At 41.9% G+C, this 26143-nt stretch overlaps 1 protein-coding gene across 1 annotated transcript in view; it reads right to left on the bottom strand.

Moving 5' to 3' along the window:
* Positions 1–6778, bottom strand: part of SYT5 (synaptotagmin 5) — a 124364-nt gene extending 117586 nt beyond the window's left edge. The window contains exon 1 of the mRNA XM_040415578.1: positions 6619–6778. Within this exon, the coding sequence (XP_040271512.1) occupies positions 6619–6778 (160 nt within the window). The remainder of the gene's footprint in view (positions 1–6618) is intronic.
* Between the last annotated feature and the right edge of the window lie 19365 nt (positions 6779–26143).

The following is a 26143-nucleotide window of genomic DNA, read 5'->3' as shown; positions in this document are numbered from 1 at the left end:
CAATTTCTACACAAGTGTGGCCCTCTTTAGGCATTTGTTTCTAGAACGGATTTGCGCCTGTGGCACCGCGCGAACTAGTCGCGTGGGCTTCCCCCAACGGCTTGTAACCACCCGTCTTGCAAGGGGGCAGAGGGCTGCCTTGTGTAACGAAGAACTGCTCGCGGTGAAATGGAGAGACAAGCGTGACGTTTACATGCTCTCCTCCATTCACGCAGACACGACAATCCAAATTGAGCGAGCAACCCGTGTCATTGAAAAGCCCCTCTGTGTCCACGACTATAATGCGCTCATGGGAGGGGTGGACTTCAATGACCAGATGTTGTCTCCGTATTTAGTTTCCCGCAGAACCAGACGCTGGTATAAGAAGGTGTCTGTATATTTGATTCAATTGGCGCTGTACAATAGTTTTGTTCTCTACAGTAAGGCTGGGAGAACAGGATCCTTCCTCAAATTCCAGGAAGAGATCATCGAGAACCTCCTTTACCCAGGAGGTTCCGTGGCCCCATCCACCAGTGTAGTTAGCCGTCTACACGAGCGACATTTCCCCAGTGTCGTTGCTGGTACCTCAACCCAACCGTCACCCCGAAAAAGATGTCATGTCTGTAGCAGGAGTGGAATAAGGCGTGACACCCGCTATTTCTGTCCTGACTGTGCTGACCACCCTGCCCTATGCTATGGAGAGTGTTTCCGGAAGTACCACACACAGGTACACCTAGCATAGGGATCACATCTCACCAGGACAGGCACACAGGGCTATTAGGGCCCATTCACTCACAGCTGCTGCAAACCTCTCCTTTCACCTGGGATAAAGTGCATAACGTACTTCGCCACATCTTTGGGCGATTTGCGCTTTGCACATTGTCCCATGGGGAAGGAGAGGTTTGTTCTATAAAGGTAAAAAAAACTAAACAAAAAAAAAAATACCGGTAAGTAAAAAAGTTAAACGTTCAGTTAAAAAAGTTTAAAAAAAGTTAATATGTTCTGTTCAACAGTTAATAAATTTATTGCGTTGCGGCCTGGTTTTTTCTTTTTTGTTTTGTTTTTTTTACCTTTCAGGTGGACCAACCGATCGACTAGCTGCAGCACTGATGTGCATTCGGACAGAAGCATTGCGCTGCTGTCAGATTACACGCAAGTCGGTGTATGCGGCGCTGCAAGACGAGATTTCTCCTCTGCAGTAAAAGATACGTTTGCCGAGGCATATGAGCTGAGGAGGTGGCGGTGTTCATATACTTTGGCAAACACTTTGTATATATAAAAAAAAAAATCCCGGCAATGATTTATTCATCCACATCGATTGATGTGAATGGAGAAATCTGGTTTGCCAGGGCATACGAGCTAAGTGGGCATGGATGTTGGGCGGAGCTCCTATGTCCTGGCAGACGCCTTTCCCCTCCTTTTTCTTTTTTTGGCAGAGATTTTTTCATCCACATTGATCGATGCGAATGAAGAAATCTGTGCCGTTCATTTTTTTCTTTCAGCCCAGCGGCTGAACGGAAAAAAAAAATCTCATTACCTGTATGCTCAATATAAGGAGAATAGCAGAAACTCCTAATGCTGGGCATACATGTAATGATTGCGGAGACCCTCAAATGCCAGGGCAGTACAAACACCCCACAAATAACACCATTTTGGAAAGAAGACACCCCAAGGTATTCGCTGAGGGGCATATTGAGTCCATGAAAGATTGAAATTTTTGTCCCAAGTTAGCGGAAAGGGAGACTTTGTGAGAAAAAAATTTCAAAAATCAATTTCCGCTAACTTGTGCCAAAATTTTTTTTTTTCTATGAACTCGCCATGCCCCTCATTGAATACCTTGGGGTGTCTTCTTTCCAAAATGGGGTCACTTGTGGGGTAGTTATACTGCCCTGGCATTCTAGGGGCCCAAATGTGTGGTAAGGAGTTTGAAATCAAATTCTGTAAAAAATGACGAGTGAAATCCGAAAGGTGCTCTTTGGAATATGGGCCCCTTTGCCCACCTAGGCTGCAAAAAAGTGTCACACATCTGGTATCTCCGTATTCAGTAGAAGTTGGGGAATGTGTTTTGGGGTGTCTTTTTACATATACCCATGCTGGGTGAGATAAATATCTTGGTCAAATGCCAACTTTGTATAAAAAAAATGGGAAAAGTTGTCTTTTGCCAAGATATTTCTCTCACCCAGCATGGGTATATGTAAAATGACACCCCAAAACACATTCCCCAACTTCTACTGAATACGGAGATACCAGATGTGTGACACTTTTTTGCAGCCTAGGTGGGCAAAGAGGCCCATATTCCAAAGAGCACCTTTCGGATTTCACTCGTCATTTTTTACAGAATTTGATTTCAAACTCCTTACCACACATTTGGGCCCCTAGAATGCCAGGGCAGTATAACTACCCCACAAGTGACCCCATTTTGGAAAGAAGAGACCCCAAGGTATTCGCTGATGGGCATGGCGAGTTCATGGAAGTTTTTATTTTTTGTCACAAGTTAGTGGAATATGAGACTTTGTATGAAAAAAATAAAAATAAAAAAAATCATCATTTTCCACTAACTTGTGACAAAAAATAAAAAGATTCTAGGAACTCGCCATGCCCCTCACGGAATACCTTGGGGTGTCTTCTTTCCAAAATGGGGTCACTTGTGGGGTAGTTATACTGCCCTGGCATTCTAGGGGCCCAAATGTGTGGTAAGGAGTTTGAAATCAAATTCTGTAAAAAATGACGAGTGAAATCCGAAAGGTGCTCTTTGGAATATGGGCCCCTTTGCCCACCTAGGCTGCAAAAAAGTGTCACACATCTGGTATCTCCGTATTCAGTAGAAGTTGGGGAATGTGTTTTGGGGTGTCATTTTACATATACCCATGCTGGGTGAGAGAAATATCTTGGCAAAAGACAACTTTTCCCATTTTTTTATACAAAGTTGGCATTTGACCAAGATATTTATCTCACCCAGCATGGGTATATGTAGACACCCCAAAACACATTCCCCAACTTCTACTGAATACGGAGATACCAGATGTGTGACACTTTTTTGCAGCCTAGGTGGGCAAAGGGGCCCATATTCCAAAGAGCACCTTTCGGATTTCACTCGTCATTTTTTACAGAATTTGATTTCAAACTCCTTACCACACATTTGGGCCCCTAGAATGCCAGGGCAGTATAACTACCCCACAAGTGACCCCATTTTGGAAAGAAGAGACCCCAAGGTATTCGCTGATGGGCATAGTGAGTTCATGGAACTTTTTATTTTTTGTCACAAGTTAGTGGAATATGAGACTTTGTAAGAAAAAAAAAATAAAAAATCATCATTTTCCGCTAACTTGTGACAAAAAATAAAAAGTTCTATGAACTCACTATGCCCACCAGCGAATACCTTAGGGTGTGTAATTTCCGAAATAGGGTCATTTGTGGGGTATTTGTACTGTCTGGGCATTGTAAAAAATGACATTTTTCACTTTCAGTTGTAAAATTTTGCAAAAAAAACGACATCCATATATAAATTTTGCTCTAAATTTATTGTTCTACATGTCTTTGATAAAAAAAAATGTTTGGGTAAAAAAAAAATGGTTTGGGTAAAAGTTATAGCGTTTACAAACTATGGTACAAAAATGTGAATTTCCGCTTTTTGAAGCAGCTCTGACTTTCTGAGCACCTGTCAGGAAACATGACAGGTGCTCAGAAAGTCAGAGCTGCTTCAAAAAGCGGAAATTCACATTTTTGTACCATAGTTTGTAAACGCTATAACTTTTACCCAAACCATTTTTTTTTTACCCAAACATTTTTTTTTATCAAAGACATGTAGAACAATAAATTTAGAGCAAAATTTATATATGGATGTCGTTTTTTTTTGCAAAATTTTACAACTGAAAGTGAAAAATGTCATTTTTTTGCAAAAAAATCGTTAAATTTCGATTAATAACAAAAAAAGTAAAAATGTCAGCAGCAATGAAATACCACCAAATGAAAGCTCTATTAGTGAGAAGAAAAGGAGGTAAAATTCATTTGGGTGGTAAGTTGCATGACCGAGCAATAAATGGTGAAAGTAGTGTAGGTCAGAAGTGTAAAAAGTGGCCTGGTCTTTCAGGGTGTTTAAGCACTGGGGGCTGAAGTGGGTAAGGTAGGTGACATCCTATCTGACCTCAATTACTGCATCTGGTGTGTAGACATACTGTATGTAATGTACATTAGGCAGTGACGAATTATTGTGGGGCACTGTGGTTAGATCTCTAATTGGTATGGGTGGCTGGAACTCCCAGCACCTGTCACGGTGGGGAGTGGGGAAACCCCCCACCGTGCGGTGTCAAAGGGTAAAGGGGGATCAGCCTGGCCAAAAGGAGTAATAAGGGAGCAGGTCCCCTCCTACAGCGTCCCTAATCCTCTCCCTGACTCCTTACCGTATGAGCGGACCCCGATGGTAGGACGACTCATACTCAGGATTCCTAGAGACCCTAAGTCGCCCTGGTAATCCCTCACCAAGGAGCAGGGAAGAGACGACCTGTTCATCCCAGTAATGGAGGAACAGGAGTCTCTATCTGAGGCCAGGCTGCAAGGAGAGGGGAACACATACAGCTATAGAGATGGCAGGTAAGCGAAACCAGTAACACACTTACCTGCCACAGACACACTGACTGGAACCCGTGCACTAGTGCTGCTGTCCACACCAACATTAAAGGACACAGCACACACCACAAACTACACAGGAACCCAGGACACCATAGCTGCAATAACATGAGACAGGGGAATGTCTAGTAAACATGCTGGACACCAAACACCACCAGACATATAACACCAAAATAGACATACAAACACCCTGAACATAACCCACTCCATACAAATAGGGACAGGAAGGGAAGGAAACACCGGGAAAACATTGATGACCACAAGGGTGGCCCTCACTGGACAGATGGAACACCCTGGACTGGAGCAGAGCTCCAGCACCAACAACAGCTGAAGTACAACTGACTCCAGCCAGGAAACCACAGGAGATAAAACCCTAGTGGCCATACCCAGTCAGGGAGTTAACCCTTCCAACACCAGACAGAGGGAGTCTACAACTTAAGGGGGAGGTGCAAACACCAGCAAACATGCAACACATGGTTAGTTTGGAAAAGACTCTAGACAGAGATTAAATCTGGCATGGTTATTAAAAGGATATCTATCTTAACTATCTTGTATCCATCCATCTGTTTATTTCTCGTTATCACATGTCTGCTTGCTTTATATCTATCTATCTATATAATATCTATCTCTCTTTCCATCTCTCACTCTTGCTATCATGTCTCTGCCTTCTCATTCATTTATTTCGTAATTAGAAAACTACAATTGATATAAAAAATAAAAATATAAATTTTCAGCCTAAATGTAGGACACAGCCGGCGTTAACCGTTTTCTTCCATCCTCACATCTGCCTAATAAGCTGGCTTCCATCAATTACATTATGATCATCATTTTCCCTTCTCCTACTAGTTAGTATTAAAAATGAGAAAGAGATAAGGGTGAATAAAACAGAATGGCAAGGCCGTGAACATGTGTGTATCACCAACATCAATTGTAAATGAATGGAGATAATTCAAATCCTCAATAAATTTGTAGGGTGCTGATATAGAAAATAGAAGCAGAAGGGTGACCTGAAGTTCTCGGAACCTTCTAAGGGTACTTTCACACTTGCGTTTTTTTTTTTCTGGCATAGAGTTCCGTCCTAGGGGCTCTGTACCGGAAAATAGCTGATCAGTTTTATCCCCATGCATTCTGAATGGAGAGCAATCCGTTCAGGATGCATCAGGATGTCTTCAGTTCAGTCATTTTGACTGATCAGGACAGAGATAAAACCGCAGCATGCTATGGTTTCATCTCCGGCCAAAAAAACTGAACACTTGCCTGAATGCTGGCATTTTTTTCCATAGGAATGTATTAGGAATGTATTGCGCAGACCGAAAAAAAGGTGAAGGGAATAAATGCCAGATCCTTTTTTCTAGATGACACTGGAAAGATGGATCCGGCATTTCAATGCATTTTTCTGACTGATCAGGATCCTGATCAGTCTTATAAATGCCATCAGTTGGCATACGTTTTGCTGGATCCGGCAGGCAGTTCCGGTGACGGAACTGCTTGCCGGATCACTCTGCCGCAAGTGTGAAAGTAGCCTAACTTGTAACATTGGTGCCTTCTTGTGTGGCAGAGAACCTTTGGACCCCTTTCTTCAGCAGGGCCTGGATGCAACTGTAACTTTGCACCCCTATAGCCTAGCTCCTGGACAGAAGTCGATAGCTATGTAGGTTTATCTGGATGTGCACGATCCATGCTAGCTGTCTTGCAAGTCATTGCTTCCATTTAAATGTATTACCAATTCATTACAGAGTTTTTAAATAAACCTCAGCCTTCCACCCCTACATACCCTTTCCATAACCTTTTGGCACAGTTCCCAGTGTAGACTTCATAAATAATACTCCCTCACAAAGATTATTTCCTTTGAAGTTATAAAGCCGTAACAATTCAATGTGACAATCGCTCCTCCAGGACAAATGGAGATGCATTGATTCTTACAGCTCACGGAGGACCATGACTGTCACAGGCTGAACATTTTTTAGCTGTCCCTTTTTAGAGCAGAAAAATAAACCCAAGACATTGTCTTACTTGGTAGTTTGCTCAGTTCATTCATAAATTTGTCCTTCATGTCGGAGAAGACATTGTGCTTGGTTGATATATCGGTGCCATTTTGGTGGGGCTCCGTCAAGGCTGTTGTGTGCGTTGTCTGCTCAGATGCATACTCGGCAGATCTACGCTCCTGGTTCATTGTCGAGCTGTAGAAAGAAAAAAGCTAATTGTTGAACATGAAATTAATATGACTTTTCACATCAAAGGAGACAAGCTGATTGTGGGAAACACATTAGATGTCAGTAAAGGTAGTGATGAAGACCAAGTTCACTGCTCAGTATAATATATTTTCTGTAGTACAAACGTTTCAGAGAAGCTGAAGATGATAGACATATCTAGTTGAACATACATGAACATGAAGTTGCGTTTCTTTCTATCTGAATCATATCAAATTTATTATCAGGTCCTACTTTCCATACTACAGAAGACTAAGGGGGAGATTTATCAAACTTTTGTAAAGTAGAACTGGCTTAGTTGCCCATATCAACCAATCAGATTCCACCTTTTATTTTTCACAGCTCCTTTGGAAAATGAAAGGTGGAATCTGATTGGTTGCTATGGGCAACTAAGCCAGTTCTACTTTACACCAGTTTGATAAGTCTCCCCCTAACTGTACATGAGTAAGTCTATAGGCACATGGCAGAGCTGTGTACTGGGAGCCTGCATGGCGGAACACAGAGTTTGCACTTTGTGTGCCACCAAATGGTGCCAGTGGTATAGTATAGCTGAATAGTCTGCCATGGGGCTGTATCACACCTTCATACAACTTGGACATTGCACACAACCAAATATCTTGTGACACTATATGCTTCTATGTGCAGAAGACATTGGACATTTCGTTCATCAGTTTTGGGTATGACTTTTTCACAGTAGAGGTCAGTGGAGGCAGATCAGATAGGTTGTTCAATCCGTTCATCACATAGAAACATAGAGGCTCAAACAATACTTGTGTGAATGAGCCCTTGAACATTTTTTGGATTTCAAAGCACCAGTTTTTACCCTTTGCAGGATGTTCATGCCTTCACAGTTCCATGCCTGGACTTCAACAAGGTTGCTTAGAGGGACCTTATCATCAAGATTTCTTTAATTTGTAGAGCATCTGTTAGCTGAATCAACCCTATAAATCCAGGAATGATGCCTGGTAGGATTCATCACGCTTAATAAAATGATACCTCAAGTCGGCAGATCCCTTGTGCCTTTCCTGAGTTTTTTTACCTTTTTAATAATATGTAAATTAGCGCCAGAGCTTTTCCACTCTGCACTGATAGCGACATCTCTTCCCTTGATTGACAGAGCCAGGCATCTCATCTCGCTTCGTGACACTCTTAAATCCCCAGAAAAAGTTGAGTAATTTTCTAAATTCACGGCATTATCTTATACCGACCCCAAATTACAGCTTGTATTTTCCTCCACAGCTGCATTCACTATTCTGTAGGCTTCAGAACCAGAATTTCAACTGTTCCTTGTCAACTTGTTGAGAAGAGAGCTTGTTTTAATAATGTACATTCTGGATGTAGCCTTTGCAGTGCACAGTAACCTTATGAAGGAGAAACTAACTCCCCCCCGGCATTATAGGAGCTCAGTCATGCTGTCAGGGTGGGTCTGTCAACCAGCTTGTTGACAGATTCCAATAACAACCAACATTCCTGGGAACACAGCTCTGAACTATAATAATGACTATAGCAGCATATCCACACAATCAGCGGCGTAGCTATAGGGGGTGAAGAGGTAGCAGTTGCTACCGGGCCCAAAGACCCTTGTGCCCAGGGGTGTAGCTATAGGGGGTGCAGAGGTAGCAGTCGCTACCGGGCCCAGGAGCCTGAGGAGGCCCAAAGACCCTTGTGGTGCATAAGAAGACACCAGTATTATAGAAAGTGCATGCTGGTCAAGTTACACCTCTGGCTCAAGGGGGTGCCATTTAAATTTTTGCCTCGGGCAGCACGAAGACTTCGTGCTTCCTGCCCCTGGCCACAAAGCACTGAGGGAAGGGGGGCCCCAAGCTGAGCTCTTGCACCAGGGCCCATGAGCCATTAGCTACGCCCCTGCTTGTGCCACATAAGAAGACACTGGTATTATAGAAAGTGCATGCTGGTCAAGTTACACCTCGGCTGGTGGGAAGGGGTAAGATCAAGGTGCCGTTTCAATTTTTGCCTCAGGCAGCACGAAGGCTATGTGCTTCCCTGCGCCTGGCCACAAAGCACTGAGGGAAGGGGGGCCCGAGCAGAACCCTTGCACCAGGGCCCATGAGTATTTAGCTGCGCCCCTGCACACAATCACTTAATTTCTTATGTAAACTGACTCTATGTATAAGCCGAAATTAGCCTTCAACAGAAACTTTAAGTGCTCTTAGCTAAAAATACAATATGCCAATAATTATTATGACTTTTATTAAGCTGAACAGAATAATAAAGAAATGGTCAGTTATAATAATTGTTGCATTATCTACTCTTAAAGGGGTTGTTCATGTTTCAGGAGGAAACTAGACAACCCTCAGGATCCACCTACAACAAAGAGCTGGTAAATACTCAAATACTATTTACTTGCCAGATCCCCCGCTGTCGCTCCGGTTATCTTGGCTGGGCTCTATTTACTGGGATGCAGTGGTGACTTCACTTCAATAACATGTGACCACCACAGCCAATCACTGGCACCAGTTATTGGCTGCAGTGGTCATGTGTTGTCGAAGTGGTGTAGCCGCTGCAGCCATATAAATACAGACCGCTAGGGAGAACTCGAGTGGCAGCATGATATCTGGCTGAGTACTTATTGGCTATTCATTGCAGGTTGATCCTGAGAGTTGTCCAGTTTCAGGCTTAAACCTTACAACCCTTTTAAAGACGTGTACATTTTGAAAGTGAAGAGAGTCTGAATACATGGAAGGAGTCTGAATACAAGGAAGGAGTCTGAATACATGGAAGGAGTCTGAATACAAGGAAGGAGTCTGAATACATGGAAGGAGTCTGAATACATGGAAGACTTGTATATTCAGCACACAGTTCTGCTGCATCATGACAATTCATCTCTGTAGCAACCCTCCCCATGATGTACTGCCAGCGACTCCATCCCCAGTGGAACTGGTCGCTGCTATTTACAAATGAAAACATGGCTTCCAGACAGCGTCACCCCCGAGATGCCATGATAATGTCACTGTTACCGAACACAAATGCTGCTGTGCCTCCATAGTGAGTGATGCATTATTACATGCAGGACTTACACAACACAGACATTTACTCTTCTGAGGAAAATACAATTGCTGATTTTCCATAGCAGATTGTTTGCATACTTTTTAATTACTTTTTTATTTCTTTTTTTTTTTTTTATCCCATTAGGGGATTTTTGTGCTACATGTTTATTTCAGACTTAATTCTATATGCTAGTACATTATCCTCTGGGTCTCTATGACGCAAGCTATTTTAGTGTTGTTTTTAGATGTATTTTGGCCAAACCCATTTATATTGGCAGGGCCACACCTGCGTTAGGTGCGGATCCGTCTGGTATCTGCACAGACGGATCCGCACCTATAATGCAAACACTTGTATCCGTTCAGAACGGATCCGTTTGCATTACCATGAACAAAAAACAAACAAAAAAAAGTGACTTTTTTGTTCATGATAATGATAATGCAAACGGGTCCGTTTTGACTTACATTAAAAGTCAATGGCAGGGGGATCCGTTTTCAATTGCACCATATAGTGTCAGTGAAAACGGATCCGTCCCCATTGACTTACATTGTAAGTCAGGACGGATCCGTTTGGCTCCACATCGTCAGGCGGACATCAAAACGCTGCAAGCACCGTTTTGGTGTCCGCCTCCAGAGCGGAATGGAGGCTGAACGGAGGAAAACTGATGCATTCTGAATGGATCCTTATCCATTCAGAATGCATTGGGGCTGAACTGATCCATTTTGGGCCGCTTGTGAGAGCCATGAAACGGATCTGACAAACGGAAAGCCAAAACGTCAGTGTGAAAGTAGCCTAATGTGTATGGGGGCCTCCTTTTGTTTTCAGCTAGAGCAGTCTAGCTGCGTCCTCCTCTGCCTCTTCCTTAGCCGAGCCAAGCAAGCATGTGTAGGACGGGATACAGATTGATAGCTGTCGGCCAGACAAGCTATATTACAGTATGTGCATGGCCAGCCTTAGTGTACACTAACAGCAGACAGACCTGGGATACTTTCTAGATACCTAGGACTTACTGCACAGAAGTCTCCTAGTCCTTGATCATGTCTCTGGGAAACCCAGTGACCTGATCCAAGGGAGAAGTTTCATTTGATCATTAACTCTTGATCACAGATCTCAAAGAGTTAAGTGGTCGTAATTAGAGGTTTCTCTGATTCCGTCTGTTTGAGCAGCAGTGTGGCTGACATTAGACAGTCAGGCACCTGCTCCAGGGTGGCATGGGAAAACTGTGAATGGCTTGTCCTACATCGTTGTAAGACATGTTGTAGGATATGGCCCCTTAAGGGCTTTTCTGGTGGCCAGAAATATATGTTTCAGGGTTATATTCTAGTGTTTTATTCTAGTACTTTTTTTTTTTAAATCAAAGCCTTGAATTAAATCTTATGGAATAATATAGCAGTCAGTAGATAATGAAGTATGGCTCATATGACGTGCTGCCCGTAGAAAAGGATCCAAATTTACAGCATTATCACAAACAACACAATATGAAACTAAAAAAGAAAGAGTTAAAGTGGTTGTCCAGGATCATAAAAATTGTCTGTCTATTTCCCCCCCAAAGAACTCCCACATCTGTCCATGGGCTGTGTCTGCTATAGCAGTAAACTGTAGTGAAGTGAGGAACCGCACTCAATCAAAGTGTCCCTGGTGCCAATCAAGGGCTGTGAGGCCACCATCCAAGTGATGAAGTATTGAGGCACTCAGGTTAAGGTTTTGCAATTAAAGTATAGCTTTATTTTACATAATCTGCATCATCCATTTGCCCAGTGGTACATATCAACAACAGAATATTTCTGACCAGAAGTTTCGGTCACGATGGACCTTCATCAGCGGTCACATTATCTGTGAAGTGGGTAAAGGCATTCCTGGGGCGTTGGGTGCATCCAGCGCCCCAGGAATGCCTTTACCCACTTCACAGATAATGTGACAGCTGATGAAGGTCCATCGTGACCAAAACGTCCGGTCAGAAATATTCTGTTATTGCAAAACCTTAACCTGAGTGCCTCAATACTTCATCACTTGCTATAGCAGTAAAAGCCTAAGAGCTGCCATACCAGACAGAGCCCATGGACAGAAAATGCAGTTTTTAGAAAAAAGCTGTCTCTTTTACTACATATATGGACAGTGCTATTTTTTTATTTTATTTTACTTAGCATCGAGAACCCTCTTCAAAAGTGCACCAAATATTCTCCTCCGACACAAGCCTCTCCTGAAACATAAGCCAGTGTTTCCGCATTATTTTATAACCATCAATTTTGGACTATTTTATCAGCAGGCACTCTCCCACTATTATCCAGCCTATATAACCTTCAGACTATGTTTACTTCTATGTTTGACTCATAATAACGTCTGTAGTGCCGAAAATATTTCCGGCTACCGGTTTATGTCAAAAACAACTTTCTTGATGTGATATATCCTGCAGAAGACATCTGTCAAAATTATGTGCCAGGCAAATGCAATGTTGAATATTAAACTGATCTCTGTCCTTATACTACCTTGGAAAACAAGACAAAAGGTCTTGGATCAGACTAAAAGAAATACATGATGTCAAGCTATACTCTGTACATTCGTACTGTACACATTCACTGCTTAGGAACCTATACTGAATGCCACTCACATATGGATTCATGACAAATATGTAAAAATGTTTTTCAGATAGACCTAGATAAGCGAACAGTATGGGCAAGAACATTAAAGAATTTTAATTTAGATAAATGTCAAATAATGCACCTAGCTCACTTTGTGCATATTACTGTACACACATTCAATGGAATAAAAGTGGGGAGAAAGAATATGAAAAGAACTTGGGTATTTGGTTCCAAGTAAGCTAAGCAGTAGTACTGTCACGAGGGTGTCAAGAACCACGCCTGACTCCGTTATACCCGGGGTCAGGAAGTCGCAGCGGTTGGCTGCGCGCTCTGTGTAAGATAGGGCTGTTTCCTTATGGTAGCTTTCTGGGTTTGCTTTGCAAACCCTTTTGGCTCACTCAGGGATACGTAGCTTCTCCTCCTCAGCTGTTCCTTGTCCAGCACTCCCAAACCTCCTTATATTCCCCTCTCACACTTCTCTGGTTGCCAGATATAGAACTTCCTGCCTGGACATCTATTCTGACCCTCTGGAGCTGTGTTGCTGCGTTCTCTGGTAGTTGATCCAGAACGCTACCCTCCGGATCCCTGTTGGACCTTTTTGGTCTATTGTGGTCGCCCACCTGGGTGTATGTGTTTGTCTGTTTTGTCTGTCCTCTCCCTGGTGTTTCCCTCTTAGTGATAGTGGTGCGGACTAGCGATCCCACCGGCCCGTTCACTGTCTAGGGCTCATTTTAGGGAAAGCCAGGGTTTAGGCACGTGATCGCCGCACGGGTGAGGAACCCGTCTAGGGACGTCAGGGCAGTCAGGTGCCAGCCTCAAGGTGAGTTAGGGGTCACCACCTTTCCCTCTCCCTTGGGCAGGGCTTTCCCTTTTTCCTCCCTGTGCGTGACGCCGGTCATTACAAGTACTTAATGTCAGGCAGCAGGTGCAAAAGCAAATAGGATCTTGGGGTGTTTAAAAAGGGAGATAAAAAACTGTGATCCCAATGTAATATTACCCCTGTATGAAGTCCTTGCAAGACCACATCTTGAATTTGAGATTCAGTTTTGGCCTTCACTATCTAAAACAGATATTGAAGAGCTGGAGAAGGTTCAAAGGCGGGCACCTAGATCATCAAATGGGATGGGATGTTTCTCTCATAATGAGAGGCTTAAAAACTTAGCCTGTTCAGCTTGGAAAAAAGACCCCCTTAGAGGGTATCTCATTTACATATCTATACATGTGTGGTATACACAGAAATTGGCCCATGATTTATTTATTCTAAGGATTTTACAAAGGAACAGGGGACGTTCATTACGTGTGGAGGAAAGGTTATTTAGACGTTAGTATAGGAAAGGGTTCCAGTAGTCACAAATGTTCCAGGATGTGGGTTTTTAATTTTCTGGAGGTGGACCCTATGTAGCATTTCTGACAATCCACACACACCATCATATTTATTACATATTCCAAATTACAATTGATGTATGATTTTATTGGGAAGGTAGATTTTCCTTCCAAATCACGAAAAAAGAGACCAATATGTTTGAACTTGCAGACCCTACATGGGGGTGAACCGTGCCTAAAAAAACTTTCTGTTTCAACCACATGACAGATCTATTGTAACTTTCACTGGGAGGGAATGTGCTGGGTGGGAGGATATTGCCAAGAGATTTTTGTATAACTGAACTTGATGGACCTGTGCTTCTTTTTAACCATGTAAATATTACACTTCATTTCTGGATTTGCCATGTTTCCTGTACTCTCAAGCAAACCAAAAACATGTTTATTACAGTGGTGTAATGAGCACAGCTTTTATGTAAAATCACCTCAAGACAATAATTAACAATTTACTTGATTAATGATGACTTGAAGCTACAAGTCTCAAAATTTGTAGCAGGGACAGAACCTTTGTGCTCCCGGCCTCAGGCATTGGCATCATCGTGCTATTGCTACTTGTGCACCAACTACAGATTCTGTATGCCCCTGAGTTATAACCAAAAAAATCTAAGAATGTCAAAAGATCTACTAGCTGTCTGGAATGGTCCCAATTACCATTCGTAGAGTTGGTCCGTTGACTTTCTAGTGTTTTCATCTGGCAAATATTCTGTTTTACACTACAGGATTTTTCTGCAAAGGAGTCAAGTCAATAGTCAAAATGATCTATATTATGGATTGCTTCCATGTATAAAAGATATTAATATGTAATTATATCGTACATTATACGTCAGAAAATTACCTAACCATGATCCAGTGCATGACCATTTTAGGGGGGTTGCTATGCTGACCAGCTAAGCCCCAGCTAGTAAATTGATCTGTGGAACTGGACATCAGGTTTCAAGCTTGGTGTCCAATATGTCTGTAGTTCTGGTTGGTGACCATATTTTTTCTGACATAATCACAGGCCCAAAATATAATATGGAACAGACTCATAATTTTGTCCATTAAATGCAGGGCTCGACGCAGCTGCATAGAAAAGACGGCGATTATGCTTCTACTGTGGAGATCACTTGCTTGAAAACTACCCCAAGCGTTCTAAGGAAGGAAAATTCCAACATCTAGGTGGTTCCTAGGAACACCACCTAAGTGGCCAGGTATTTATTTGTATCTATTTTTATTTATTTTACACACATATATAGCGCTGACATATTCCACAGCACTTTACAAACATTAGCATCACATTGTCCCCAATGGGGCTCACAATCTATTTTCCCTATCAGTATGTTTTTGGGGTGTGGGTGGAAACCAGTGGACCCGGAGGAAACATACACATGCAAACCCCTTGCAGATGTTTTTATTAAAAAAAATACGTTTTCCTGTCTCTTATGTTTATAATGAAAATGTGGTTTTGCGTGAGGCCTTTATTGATTGCGGGTCTGTGGCAATTTGTTTTCAATTCTCAATTTGGAGATTAGCCACTTCATTGGTACAGCTTGCTAGCCCAATCTGTATAACAGCAGTAGATAGTAAGTCTTTGTCCTGGGGTCCCATCAAGTTTTCAAGTCCGCTGGTAGCTGTAGTTGCGGGTGCTGTACATTTTGAGTTGATTTCAGGGTGGCTATGGGCACCGTTTCACTCACCCATCTGCTGCTGTTCCTGCAGTCCAAACTCACCAGCCCCTCTCTAACTCCTTGCCGATCTAGTCTGTGGCTGCCTCTTGCAAGATGCGGCCTGGTTCTTACCGGCAAAAGCCTCTCCATCTTCCCATAGGGTGCATGCATTCCCTCTGGCTCTTAAAGGACCAGTACATGCACTCTAATTTACTACAGTCAATTGCTGGCCATCTGTGGGTACTTTAATCACCTTTCCTTATGGTAGGGTGCCTGAGCAAATGATTACCTAGCTTACTAGTTCCCTGCAAAGGTGCGCTGTATCTATTTGTCTGCCCATGTACTGACTTCTGCCAGATTCCTGGATTTTGACCCTCCTCTGCCTGACCTGTGCCTGACCTCTGTATTGACCCTTCCCTGCCTTCCCTGACCTTGGACTGTTTATGAGATTGCTCGTACTCTGCCTGCTCTGACTGAAGCATGTCCCTGACTGCAGTGTTTTCTGTTCCCTCAATGCCCTGCACCGGTGTCTCTGACCCCATGGGTTAGCTGTAAACAACACAGAGACTTCTCCAGGAGGTAGTGGCCTGGTAGCTCCTCTGCAGTGAAGTCCACATCTCTGTATAGGGATTAAAGGGTGAATACCAATTGAATGCCAGGATAACTCACTTAGGTTTAGCTCAAAATCAAATCTGTTGGTTAACACAGTGGTTTCACACCCACTGCCATAAAATTTACCTTTTAATTCCTGATAATTTGTCTGGATTTGGGGTATTCTTGGTTATGTTCCCACAGTCTTGTTATTGACTGGGAGGAGGGGGACCTGGTCATATGGGGCTCCAAATGTATGGAATATTGTATGTCTTTTTCTATATCCAGTGTCTTATCTGACACACTTCAGCTACCATCCCATAGACTGTACGAATGTGCTAATGTGCTCATAGTTTCTACTTGTCCCAAACTCCTGATATTGAGCCACAACCTATTCTGTCTGAAGATATTGTGGCATCTGTGATTGCTCCTAATCTTGTAGCTGAAAATCAACTCCAGTGTCTGTACCTGATGGGAAACTGTTTGTGCCTCCTCTTGTGCCTCACACTTAGATTTCTTAAAGGGGTTCTCCGGGAATTAAGAAAATAAAAAATACTAAAATATTTCTTTATTATAAATATATTCCCAAATACCTTTCATTAGGTATCATGGCTCATTTTGTCTGGGGAGCAATCATTAGGAGAAATAAAATGGCCGCCGTCCTATTATTACACACAAAACCTGTCTTAATCACACAGGAGGACAAGTTACTTCACAACACTGAGCTAAAGAGCTGCCTCATCCTCCTCTCTGCTCTGCTTGTCAGGGATTATGATCCTGCATACAGCGGATAACATCTTCAGCTAAATCTCTGTAAAAATGGAGTTCATGAGGAGACATGAAGTACAGAGAGGATGGAGCTGCTCATTACCTCCATTCTCCTCTCTGTACTTCATGTCCCCTTATGTAATCCATTTCTACAGAGATTCAGCTGAAGATCTTATTAAACTGTATTCAGGATCATAATCCCTGACAAATAGAGCAAAGAGGAGGATAAGGCAGCTCTTTAGCTAAGTGTTGTGAAGTAATTGTCCTCCTGTGTGATTAGCACAGGTTTTGGGTGCACTAATAGGACAGCAGCCATTTATCTCTCTTAATGCCTGCACCCTAGACAAAATAAGCCATTCTAACTAATGAAAGGTATTTGGGAATATATTCATAATAAAGTAATATTTAAGTATTTTCATTTTCTTAATTCACGGAGAACCCCTTTAATGAAATGCATGCATGTGTGGGCATCTTTATCTCGAGATGTTGAGGACTATGTCTCTGCCTGTGATATTTGTGCCAGTGCTAAAACTCCCCGTATTCATCCTAATAGTGATCTTTGTCCATTGTCTGTTTCCCAGAAACAATGGACTCATCGTTCTATGGATTTTATCACTGATCTGCCACCATCAGGGGTAAAATTATTTGGGTCATGGTGGATCATTGTACTAAGATGTGACATTTTGTTCCATTGATAAAACTGCCATATTTCAAGTTCTTGCCCAGTTTATTTATTCAAGGGGTTATCCAGGAATGGATAATGATGACCTATCTTCAGGATTGGTGGGGGTCAAAGTCCTGGCACCCCTGCCGATCAGCTGTTTAGGGGAGCTGCACAGCGGCTGTGCTTGTCTTTGCAGCTCAGCCCCATTCACTTCAATGGGGCTGAGGTGCAACTAGGCTATGTGACTGATGTATGGTGACATCACATGACCTAGGAAGAGGACTTATGGATTGGTGGGGATTCTGGGTTTGTGACCCCACCGATCTGATATTGATGACCTAGTCAGAGGATAGGTCATCAATGTTAATTACCTGATAATCCTATTAAGCATATTGTTTGTTTTCAGGGTATTCAATTTTTTTCTGATAGAGGGGTACTGTTTGTTTTCAGGTTTTTGAGGGTTTTTTGTTACAAGCTCCAGGTCCAGTTTTCTTTATATTCTTTCATCCTGAGACTAATGGACAGAATGACTGTTTTAATCAAACCCTTGAGCAGTATCTTTTTTTGTAATAATGGGTTTCATCCTCATTTTGAGTCATTTTCTGCTTCGGTTAATGAAAATCCAGAGGTGGCGATGACTCGGTGAAGATCAATAAACTGTGTACAGTTTGGGTCCAGGTTCAGTCGAGCCTGAAGAAAGTCCAATTTTTTCTAAAAAGGGAAGCTGATAAGAGACGTCCTGCAGAGCTTTAGTTTTTTTGTGGGGCTAAAGGTGTGGTTATCTACTAAAATATTTGTCTCGAAGTACCTTAGCATAAGTTGGTCCCTGATACATAGGTCCTTATGAGACTGTGGAAGTTATCAATTCTGTGTCTTTCTAATTGCGTCTGCCTTTCTCATTTAAAGTTCATGATCTGCTTTATAAATCTCTGCTTAAAGGGAACCTGTCACCTGGATTTTGTGAATAGACTGAGGATATGGGTTGCTAGATCGCCGCTAGCACATCCGCAATATCCAGTCCCCATAGCTCTGTGTGCTTTTATTGTCTTAAAAAATCGATTTGATAGATATGCAAATTAACCTTAGATTCCTGTCCCTGAGATGAGTCCAGCGTTAAGGAGCCCAGCACCGCCCTGCATCCTCCGAATCTCCTCCTTGCTCCCCGACGTCACAAAGCTAGAGCGCCGTAATCTCGTGATGCGCGAGCTAGCACATGCGCAGTGTCGGCATAGTGTTCCTTCTCTGTGCTGGCATCAGCCTCAGGGAACGAACTGCGCATGCGCTAGCTCTCGCATCGCGAGATTACGGTGCTCTAGCTCGGTGACGTTGGGAAGCAAGGAGGAGATTCAGAGGATGCGGGCGGTGCTGGGCTCCTTCACGCTGGACTCATCTCAGGGACAGGACTCATCTAAGGTTAATTTTCATATCTATCAAATCATTTTTTTGAGACAATAAAAGCACACAGAGCTATGGGGACTGGATATTGCCGTTGTGCTAGAGGCGATCTAGCAACCCATGTCCTCAGCTGTATTCATAAAATCCAGGTTACAGGTTCCCTTTAAAAAGTACATTTTGCTGAAGAGGCCTCCTCCTCCTGTTTAGGTGGAGGGAGATCTCGAGTATAAAGCACAACACATGATAGATTCTCATAGGGCTAGTTTCCCTTCAATATCTGGTACATTGGAAAGGTTTTTGACCTGAGGTACCTTCTTGAGTATCAGCTCATTGTGTATATGTGTATTGTTTGGTTTGTTCTTTTGATAACAAATTTTCACTCAAACCTGGTCATAGATGTAAAGGTAAAGGCCACTCATTGGAGAAGGGAGTACTGGCAGAAAATGACCTAGCTATGAGCCAGTACATGGTTGTTTTAGGAGGGCTGCTATGCCAACCAGCCAAGCACCAGCTGGTCTATCTATCTGTCAGACTAGACGCGGTGCCACAAATGTGCTCCTTTGTCTTTATGGTATACACCAAGTTGGATCAAATGTATGAAATCATACTGGAAGTTGTAACATAAGCAATGAGAGGAACATTAGGAATGTCAAATCCTAAATTCATGATCTTCATTAAATGCTTGGAAGAGAAGAAACCACAAGCTGGAGAGAACCAGAGTTCTTGCTTGGAACCTAATATCATCATGTGACATATTTTAGCTCTAAGAACTTTTTACAAGTTTGCATAATTAGCAATAAAGTCTTTAATGTGAATTAATTATAGTTTTTATTAGAAAATAACGCCACATAATTCCTCAACAAAAGAACACATATAAATACAATGAGCACTAATCAAGCATTTCCCCTGCACTCATCCTATCCCCAAACCTGCACGAGAGAGAGAGAGAGAAACACAACCCTATACTTAGAAGTTCACAACAACTCAAGCATTCTAACCACAATGGCCATAACTCAAAAAACTATGTGGTTTATTCACTTTGCAAGTTATCTGGTGTAGGATGTCTCTGTGGCACTTGTGGTCTGCTGCGGGCATCCTCCACTGTATGCATTTTTTGCTGGGGATCGCCCTTAGCAACAGACCACAAGCACAGTATCTGCTCCACTGAGCAAAAATGCACAACTGCATTTGAGGTTGAGCATTTCCTGCCTTTTGAGACCACGTAATTTTGTCTTTTAAATCAAATGTTTTATTCACTTTGCACATATATATCTTCTCATATTGCAAAAAAATCTGGGTCATTAACTATAGATAACACAAGGTTCTCTGGTCAAGAAACATTATATACACTCCAATACCTCCCTCCTAAACTGCCTAACCTTATAGCATCCCTAAATCATATACAACAAATTCCCTATACTTTATTTAAATTTGGAATATTGTGGATATTTATTTTATCAAACCTAGCTGTCCTACAGAGTGAATAGTATGAGCTATAAATTATATATAACTGAGGATATACAGGTGAAACTCAAAAAATTAGAATATCGTGCAAAGTTTATTTATTTCAGTAATGCAACTTAAAAGGTGAAACTAACATATGAGATAGACTCATTACATGCAGAGCGAGATATTTCAAGCCTTTATTTGTTATAATTTGGATGATTATGGTTTACAGCTTATGAAACCCCAAAGTCACAATTTTGAGGTACCCTTTGCTCAGGGGATATGGATTACTTAGCAGAGTGTGACACTTTGAGCCTAGAATATTGAACCTTTTCACAAAATTCTAATTTTAAGCTGCATTAATGCAATTCCTTTTAATTTGCATTAACAAAATAAATTGACTTTTGCACGATATTCTAATTTTTCGAGTTTTACTTGTATATCATAGTTCAGTATAAAGGGGTAAAAATAGACGGAGTCCAAAAGTCTTTGAATCCCAGAGTCACACAGAATACTCTCAAGGCTATATACAGTCAGGTCTATAAATATTGGGACATCAACACAATTCTAACATTTTTGGCTCTATACACCACCACAATAGATTTGAAATGAAACAAACAAGATGTGCTTTTCCTGCAGACTGTCAGCTTTAATTTGAGGGTATTTACATCCAAATCAGGTGAACGGTGTAGGAATTACAACAGTTTGCATATGTGCCTCCCACTTACTAAAAGACCAAAAGTAATGGGACAGAATAATAATAATCATAAATCAAACTTTCACTTTTTAATACTTGGTTGCAAATCCTTTGCAGTCAATTTCAGCCTGAAGTCTGGAACGCATAGACATCACCAGACGCTGGGTTTCATCCCTGGTGATGCTCTGCCAGGCCTCTACTGCAACTGTCTTCAGTCCCTGCTTGTTCTTGGGGCATTTTCCCTTCAGTTTTGTCTTCAGCAAGTGAAATGCATGCTCCATCGGATTCAGGTCTGGCGATTGACTTGGCCATTGCATAACATTCCACTTCTTTCCCTTAAAAAACTCTTTGGTTGCTTTTGCAGTTTTGCTTTGGGTCATTGTCCATCTGCACTGTGAAGCGCCGTCTAATGAGTTCCGAAGCATTTGGCTGAATATGAGCAGATAATATTGCCCGAAACACTTCAGAATTCATCCTGCTGCTTTTGTCAGCAGTCACATCATCAATAAATACAAGAGAAGCAGTTCCATTGGCAGCCATACATGCCCACGCCATGACACTACCACCACCATGCTTCACTGATGAGGTGGTATGCTTCGGATCATGAGCAGTTCCTTTCCTTCTCCATACTCTTCTCTTACCATCACTCTGGTACAAGTTGATCTTGGTCTCATCTGTCCATAGGATGTTGTTCCAGAACTGTGAAGGCTTTTTTAGATGTCGTTTGGCAAACTCTAATCTGGCCTTCCTGTTTTTAAGGCTCACCAATAGTTTACATCTTGTGGTGAACCCTCTGTATTCACTCTGGTGAAGTCTTCTCTTGATTGTTGACTTTGACACACATACACCTACCTCCTGGAGAGTGTTCTTGATCTGGCTAACTGTTGTGAATGGTGTTTTCTTCACCAGGGAAAGAATTTGGTCATCCACCACTGTTGTTTTCCGTGGTCTTCCGGATCTTTTGGTGTTGCTGAGCTCACCAGTTCATTCCTTTTTTTTAAGAATGTTCCAAACAGTTGTTTTGGCCATACCTAATGTTTTTGCTATCTCTCTGATGGGTTTGTTTTGTTTTTTCAGCCTAATGATGGCTTGCTTTACTGATAGTGACAGCTCTTTGGATCTCATCTTGAGAGTTGACAGCAACAGATTCCAAATGCAAATAGCACACTTGAAATGAACCCTGGACCTTTTATCTGCTCATTGTAATTGGGAAAATGAGGGAATAACACACACCTGGCCATGGAACAGCTGAGAAGCCAATTGTCCCATTACTTTTGGTCCCTTAACAAGTGGGAAGCACATATGCAAACTGTTGTAATTCCTGCACCGTTCATCTGATTTGGATGTAAATACCCTCAAATTAAAGCTGACAGTCTGCAGTTAAAGCACATCTTGTTCGTTTCATTTCAAATCCATTGTGGTGGTGTATAGAGCCAAAAACATTAGAATGGTGTCGATGTCCCAATATTTATGGACCTGACTGTCTGTCAGGATGAACAAAGCAATATTCTCCCAAAAAGTCACTCACCACCAGGTTTATAAATCATATGGTTTGCAATTTGGCTTTAAATCATATGGATAAAGTTGGGAAAACCATGAAAGTGGATGGAAACCATTGTCCAGCAAGATTAATACAGTGTAGATGCATACTTGGCACGTACATAGGAAGATCCGCTATAAAATCCTCATATAAAACATGGATTTTCCGGCTGAATTGATGGAAAAATCAGTGACTGAGTATATATTCACTCATATTACAGTTTTGTAGTCCAAACAGAAAGCGAAGTCCAGCTCAGTCTCGCAGAGGTTCAATGGTACTTTATTGTTGCGGTTAAAAATACATCCAGTACAAACGGTCTTTGTCTACGCGTTTCGGGCTACCAAGTATGTAAGCCCTTAGTCATGACATACTAAAGACACAACTGAGCGCAGCAGATATAGTGGGTCAACACCTGGACCCCTAATTGGGCTATCACGTGACCCAAAAAAGGTGCCGCTATTCACATGCATCAAATCTTCAATTAAAAAGTTACACTTGTTAAAAAACATATCCATCTTCAACACATATTCTGGAGTGGGAAATATGCAACGTTATATCATATTCTATTATTGCTGTAATATCACATCCAATCTTTTGTTAAACCCCTCAGGCTGACGCTGCTTAACTGAAAAATCCAGAAAGACTCCCTGTTAAGAAGTATCCTCCTATGGTCACCTCCTCTAGTCAGTGCTTTAACCCTCATACCGGACGTTTCTCCACCATGGGAAACCGCAAAGTGCAAGCTGGCCCCAGACACACCGCGGCTCCCATGGTGCAGCACGTCCGAGATGTGCTTGCGTATCCTCACCTTGATTGTGTTAGTGGTGCAACCAACATACTGTAAATTGCAGGTCCCACATGTGATTAGGTATATTGCGTATGTTGTGTTACAATTAAGGTATGATTTTCTATTAAAATCTTTGCCATTAGCAGTAGACCTGAATGATCTAGCTATCACAGTGTGATCGCAACATATGCACTTGCCATGTCCACATTTATAACTACCTGTTGTTGTTAACCAATCTGGCTGTGATGTTTTCTTTTCCTGGTAGAGACTAGGACTAACATATGTGGCCACTGTGGGAGCTCTGCGGGCCGCACACCTTATGCCCCCCGCTGCTATATTTGCCCATTGCTTATCATATGCTAAGACTGGAAGATGTTGTCTAACGATTTTGCAAACTTCAGGGTATTCCACACTATATTGTGTCCTAAATGTGCTCTTAGGGGTCTTATCTGGCAACAACTGTGGCTTAATAGATTCCTGTTTCATTCTAGGATAAACCAACAGATTTCTGTCCATGCCTAGTGTCTGTTGTATACACCTAGTAACATGTTTTCGAGAGTATGCCCTCTGTGCCAGCCTGCTCATAATGTCCTCCGCTTCCAATGTAAATATTCACTCATATTACAATTTTTGTAGCATGTTTTCAAAAATGGGGAAAAAAAAGACAATCCTTTTTGCATAAAACAAAACAAAACAAAAAACAATATAGCATCAATGTATCTGGTTGCAAACAAACATTTACGGAGAAGGTTATGAAATTATAAATAAATGAAAAAGCTGTAGGACTTTTTTTTAAACAAATATTCAAGCGTTATTTCCATAATATTTATCTCCTTTTACACCATCCTGTTTTAAAATAATTTTTCCGTTTCATGTCTCTAAAGCATTGTATTTTTATTTTTTTTTTGCTTTTGGCCCTAATGCCCTCTGATGGGCTATGGGAGTTTTGTAAAGCAGTATTAGAAGGGATACTTGGATATGCCTTTTGGTGGATCAGCTACTTGGAATACATCCTGTCTACGTATCACCGATGCAGAAACAAACCAATGTATATTTTGCAAGTTGTTTATGACATTGTTCATGTTACATTACCCCTTGGGGTACACACACGAATTGTTGAAGCAAAGATATAGTAGTCATTATTATATAATAGGATAAAATCTGTTACACCCTTATTTCTTGATGGTTCTTCTACAGTCTGTTACATATAATTATATTTAATTGTAAGTAGAAATCTGTGTATGCTCTGCCATTCTATTTCTGGGCATTTATCATCCCTTAGGTATACATCTGTCTGCAACCAGACTTCCAGGCACGAACATGTCAACAAAACACTAGGTCACATCTGCTAATGTCTAAATGAGAAGCTATAACCTACGTGGCTTCAAGTAGAAACTCAACAGAATAGAAAAATCTGTTGTTCCCTAGCTAGAGGCATAGAGTCAATCATTACACAAAGGAGGCACCTGTCAGGGTAAGACCCTGACCCTCAGTTCTAGAGATGTGTTAGAAAGTGGCATTAGTGAACTCTACAATTATGGACAATTGATATGTCCCTTTTTAGGGAGACTATGTCCAGGATACACCCTCTCAAACTAAATCACATGTGAATTGTCAGCAATGCCTATCTAGTTAGTGCAATTTTATACATTTTAGAGTGCTCACTGGACAATGTGCTGTATTTTATACATGCGTGTAACTGTAATATCTACTGTGGGATCCACTGGCTGAGAGGACATCTATTCAGATACATTAACATTGTTGGTTGGTTGGTTTCATTCTACTATCTGGCCCTTCAGTCACTTTCATACGGTCAGTATTTGATCAGCATTTATAAGCCAAAACCAGGAGTGGGTCTAAAACACAGAAGAGGCACAAATCGTTCTATTATATTTTTCTCTCTAGCCATGTGCATCAAGCTGTATGACAGGCCATGGAGTCCCAAGTGCTCTATGCTACAAAGTAAAAGAGACCCTGTGTGCAGGGGTGGGCTGGGAACTTAAAGTGGCCAGGGGAAAAAAACTAAGTGGCCCCATGTTCTAGGTGGGTCCAAATTGACAGAAGGCGAGCAACACAAATAGGTGGGGCCAACACATGTAGATAGGGACAAGGGAAGTAGGCAGGGCCAGAAATACCGTAGTGCAACACAAAATAAGTACCTGATGCTCCTAGTATTAATTAATGATGATAGTATGTGATCATTATGTACTCAAGTAGAGGCGTTGAGGAGGCCTCTGGTGGTCCCCTGGGCATCAGCCCATCAGGAGACTTCCCTGTAGGGTCTATGGCTGTCCGTCCCTGCCTGTGTGCTGTTGTATGGGCAGAGATACAGATGTAGTAGAGTTAACACTCATGCTTTATGAGATGTGTTATCTAAACTAAATGCGTTAAGCAAACACCTTCAATTGCTTTTCAATGGCTTTTGTTTCAAGATAACACGATGAGTTAAGAAATTTGAATTAAGAGTTTGAGTGTTAACCCTGCTACATCTGTATTTTCCTTGGGGAGAAATTCATCATGCATTTTGTCAGACTTGGTAAGGCTTAGAATCCAGCAGAAACATTTCTGTCTACCAGCACATTTATACTATAGCATGTGGTCTAGCAATGCACTAATGAGAACTGAACGACTGCACACTAGCACTGAAATGTCTTCTGGAAAACACCCAGTAGACACCGTCCATATTGTGCTCTCCATAACATGCTATACATCCTCATTACGGCAGTCAGAGATCCTGGAGGTTCATCTTCGACTATGTGATATGCTTTCCTATGGTATATTGTGCCCTCACACTGCTCAGTAGCCATAAAACTTTCACATACAATAACA

The sequence above is a fragment of the Bufo bufo genome, chromosome 1 (assembly GCF_905171765.1).
Source record: "Bufo bufo chromosome 1, aBufBuf1.1, whole genome shotgun sequence".
NCBI lineage: Eukaryota > Metazoa > Chordata > Amphibia > Anura > Bufonidae > Bufo > Bufo bufo.
This window is presented reverse-complemented; position numbering and strand designations above follow the sequence as displayed.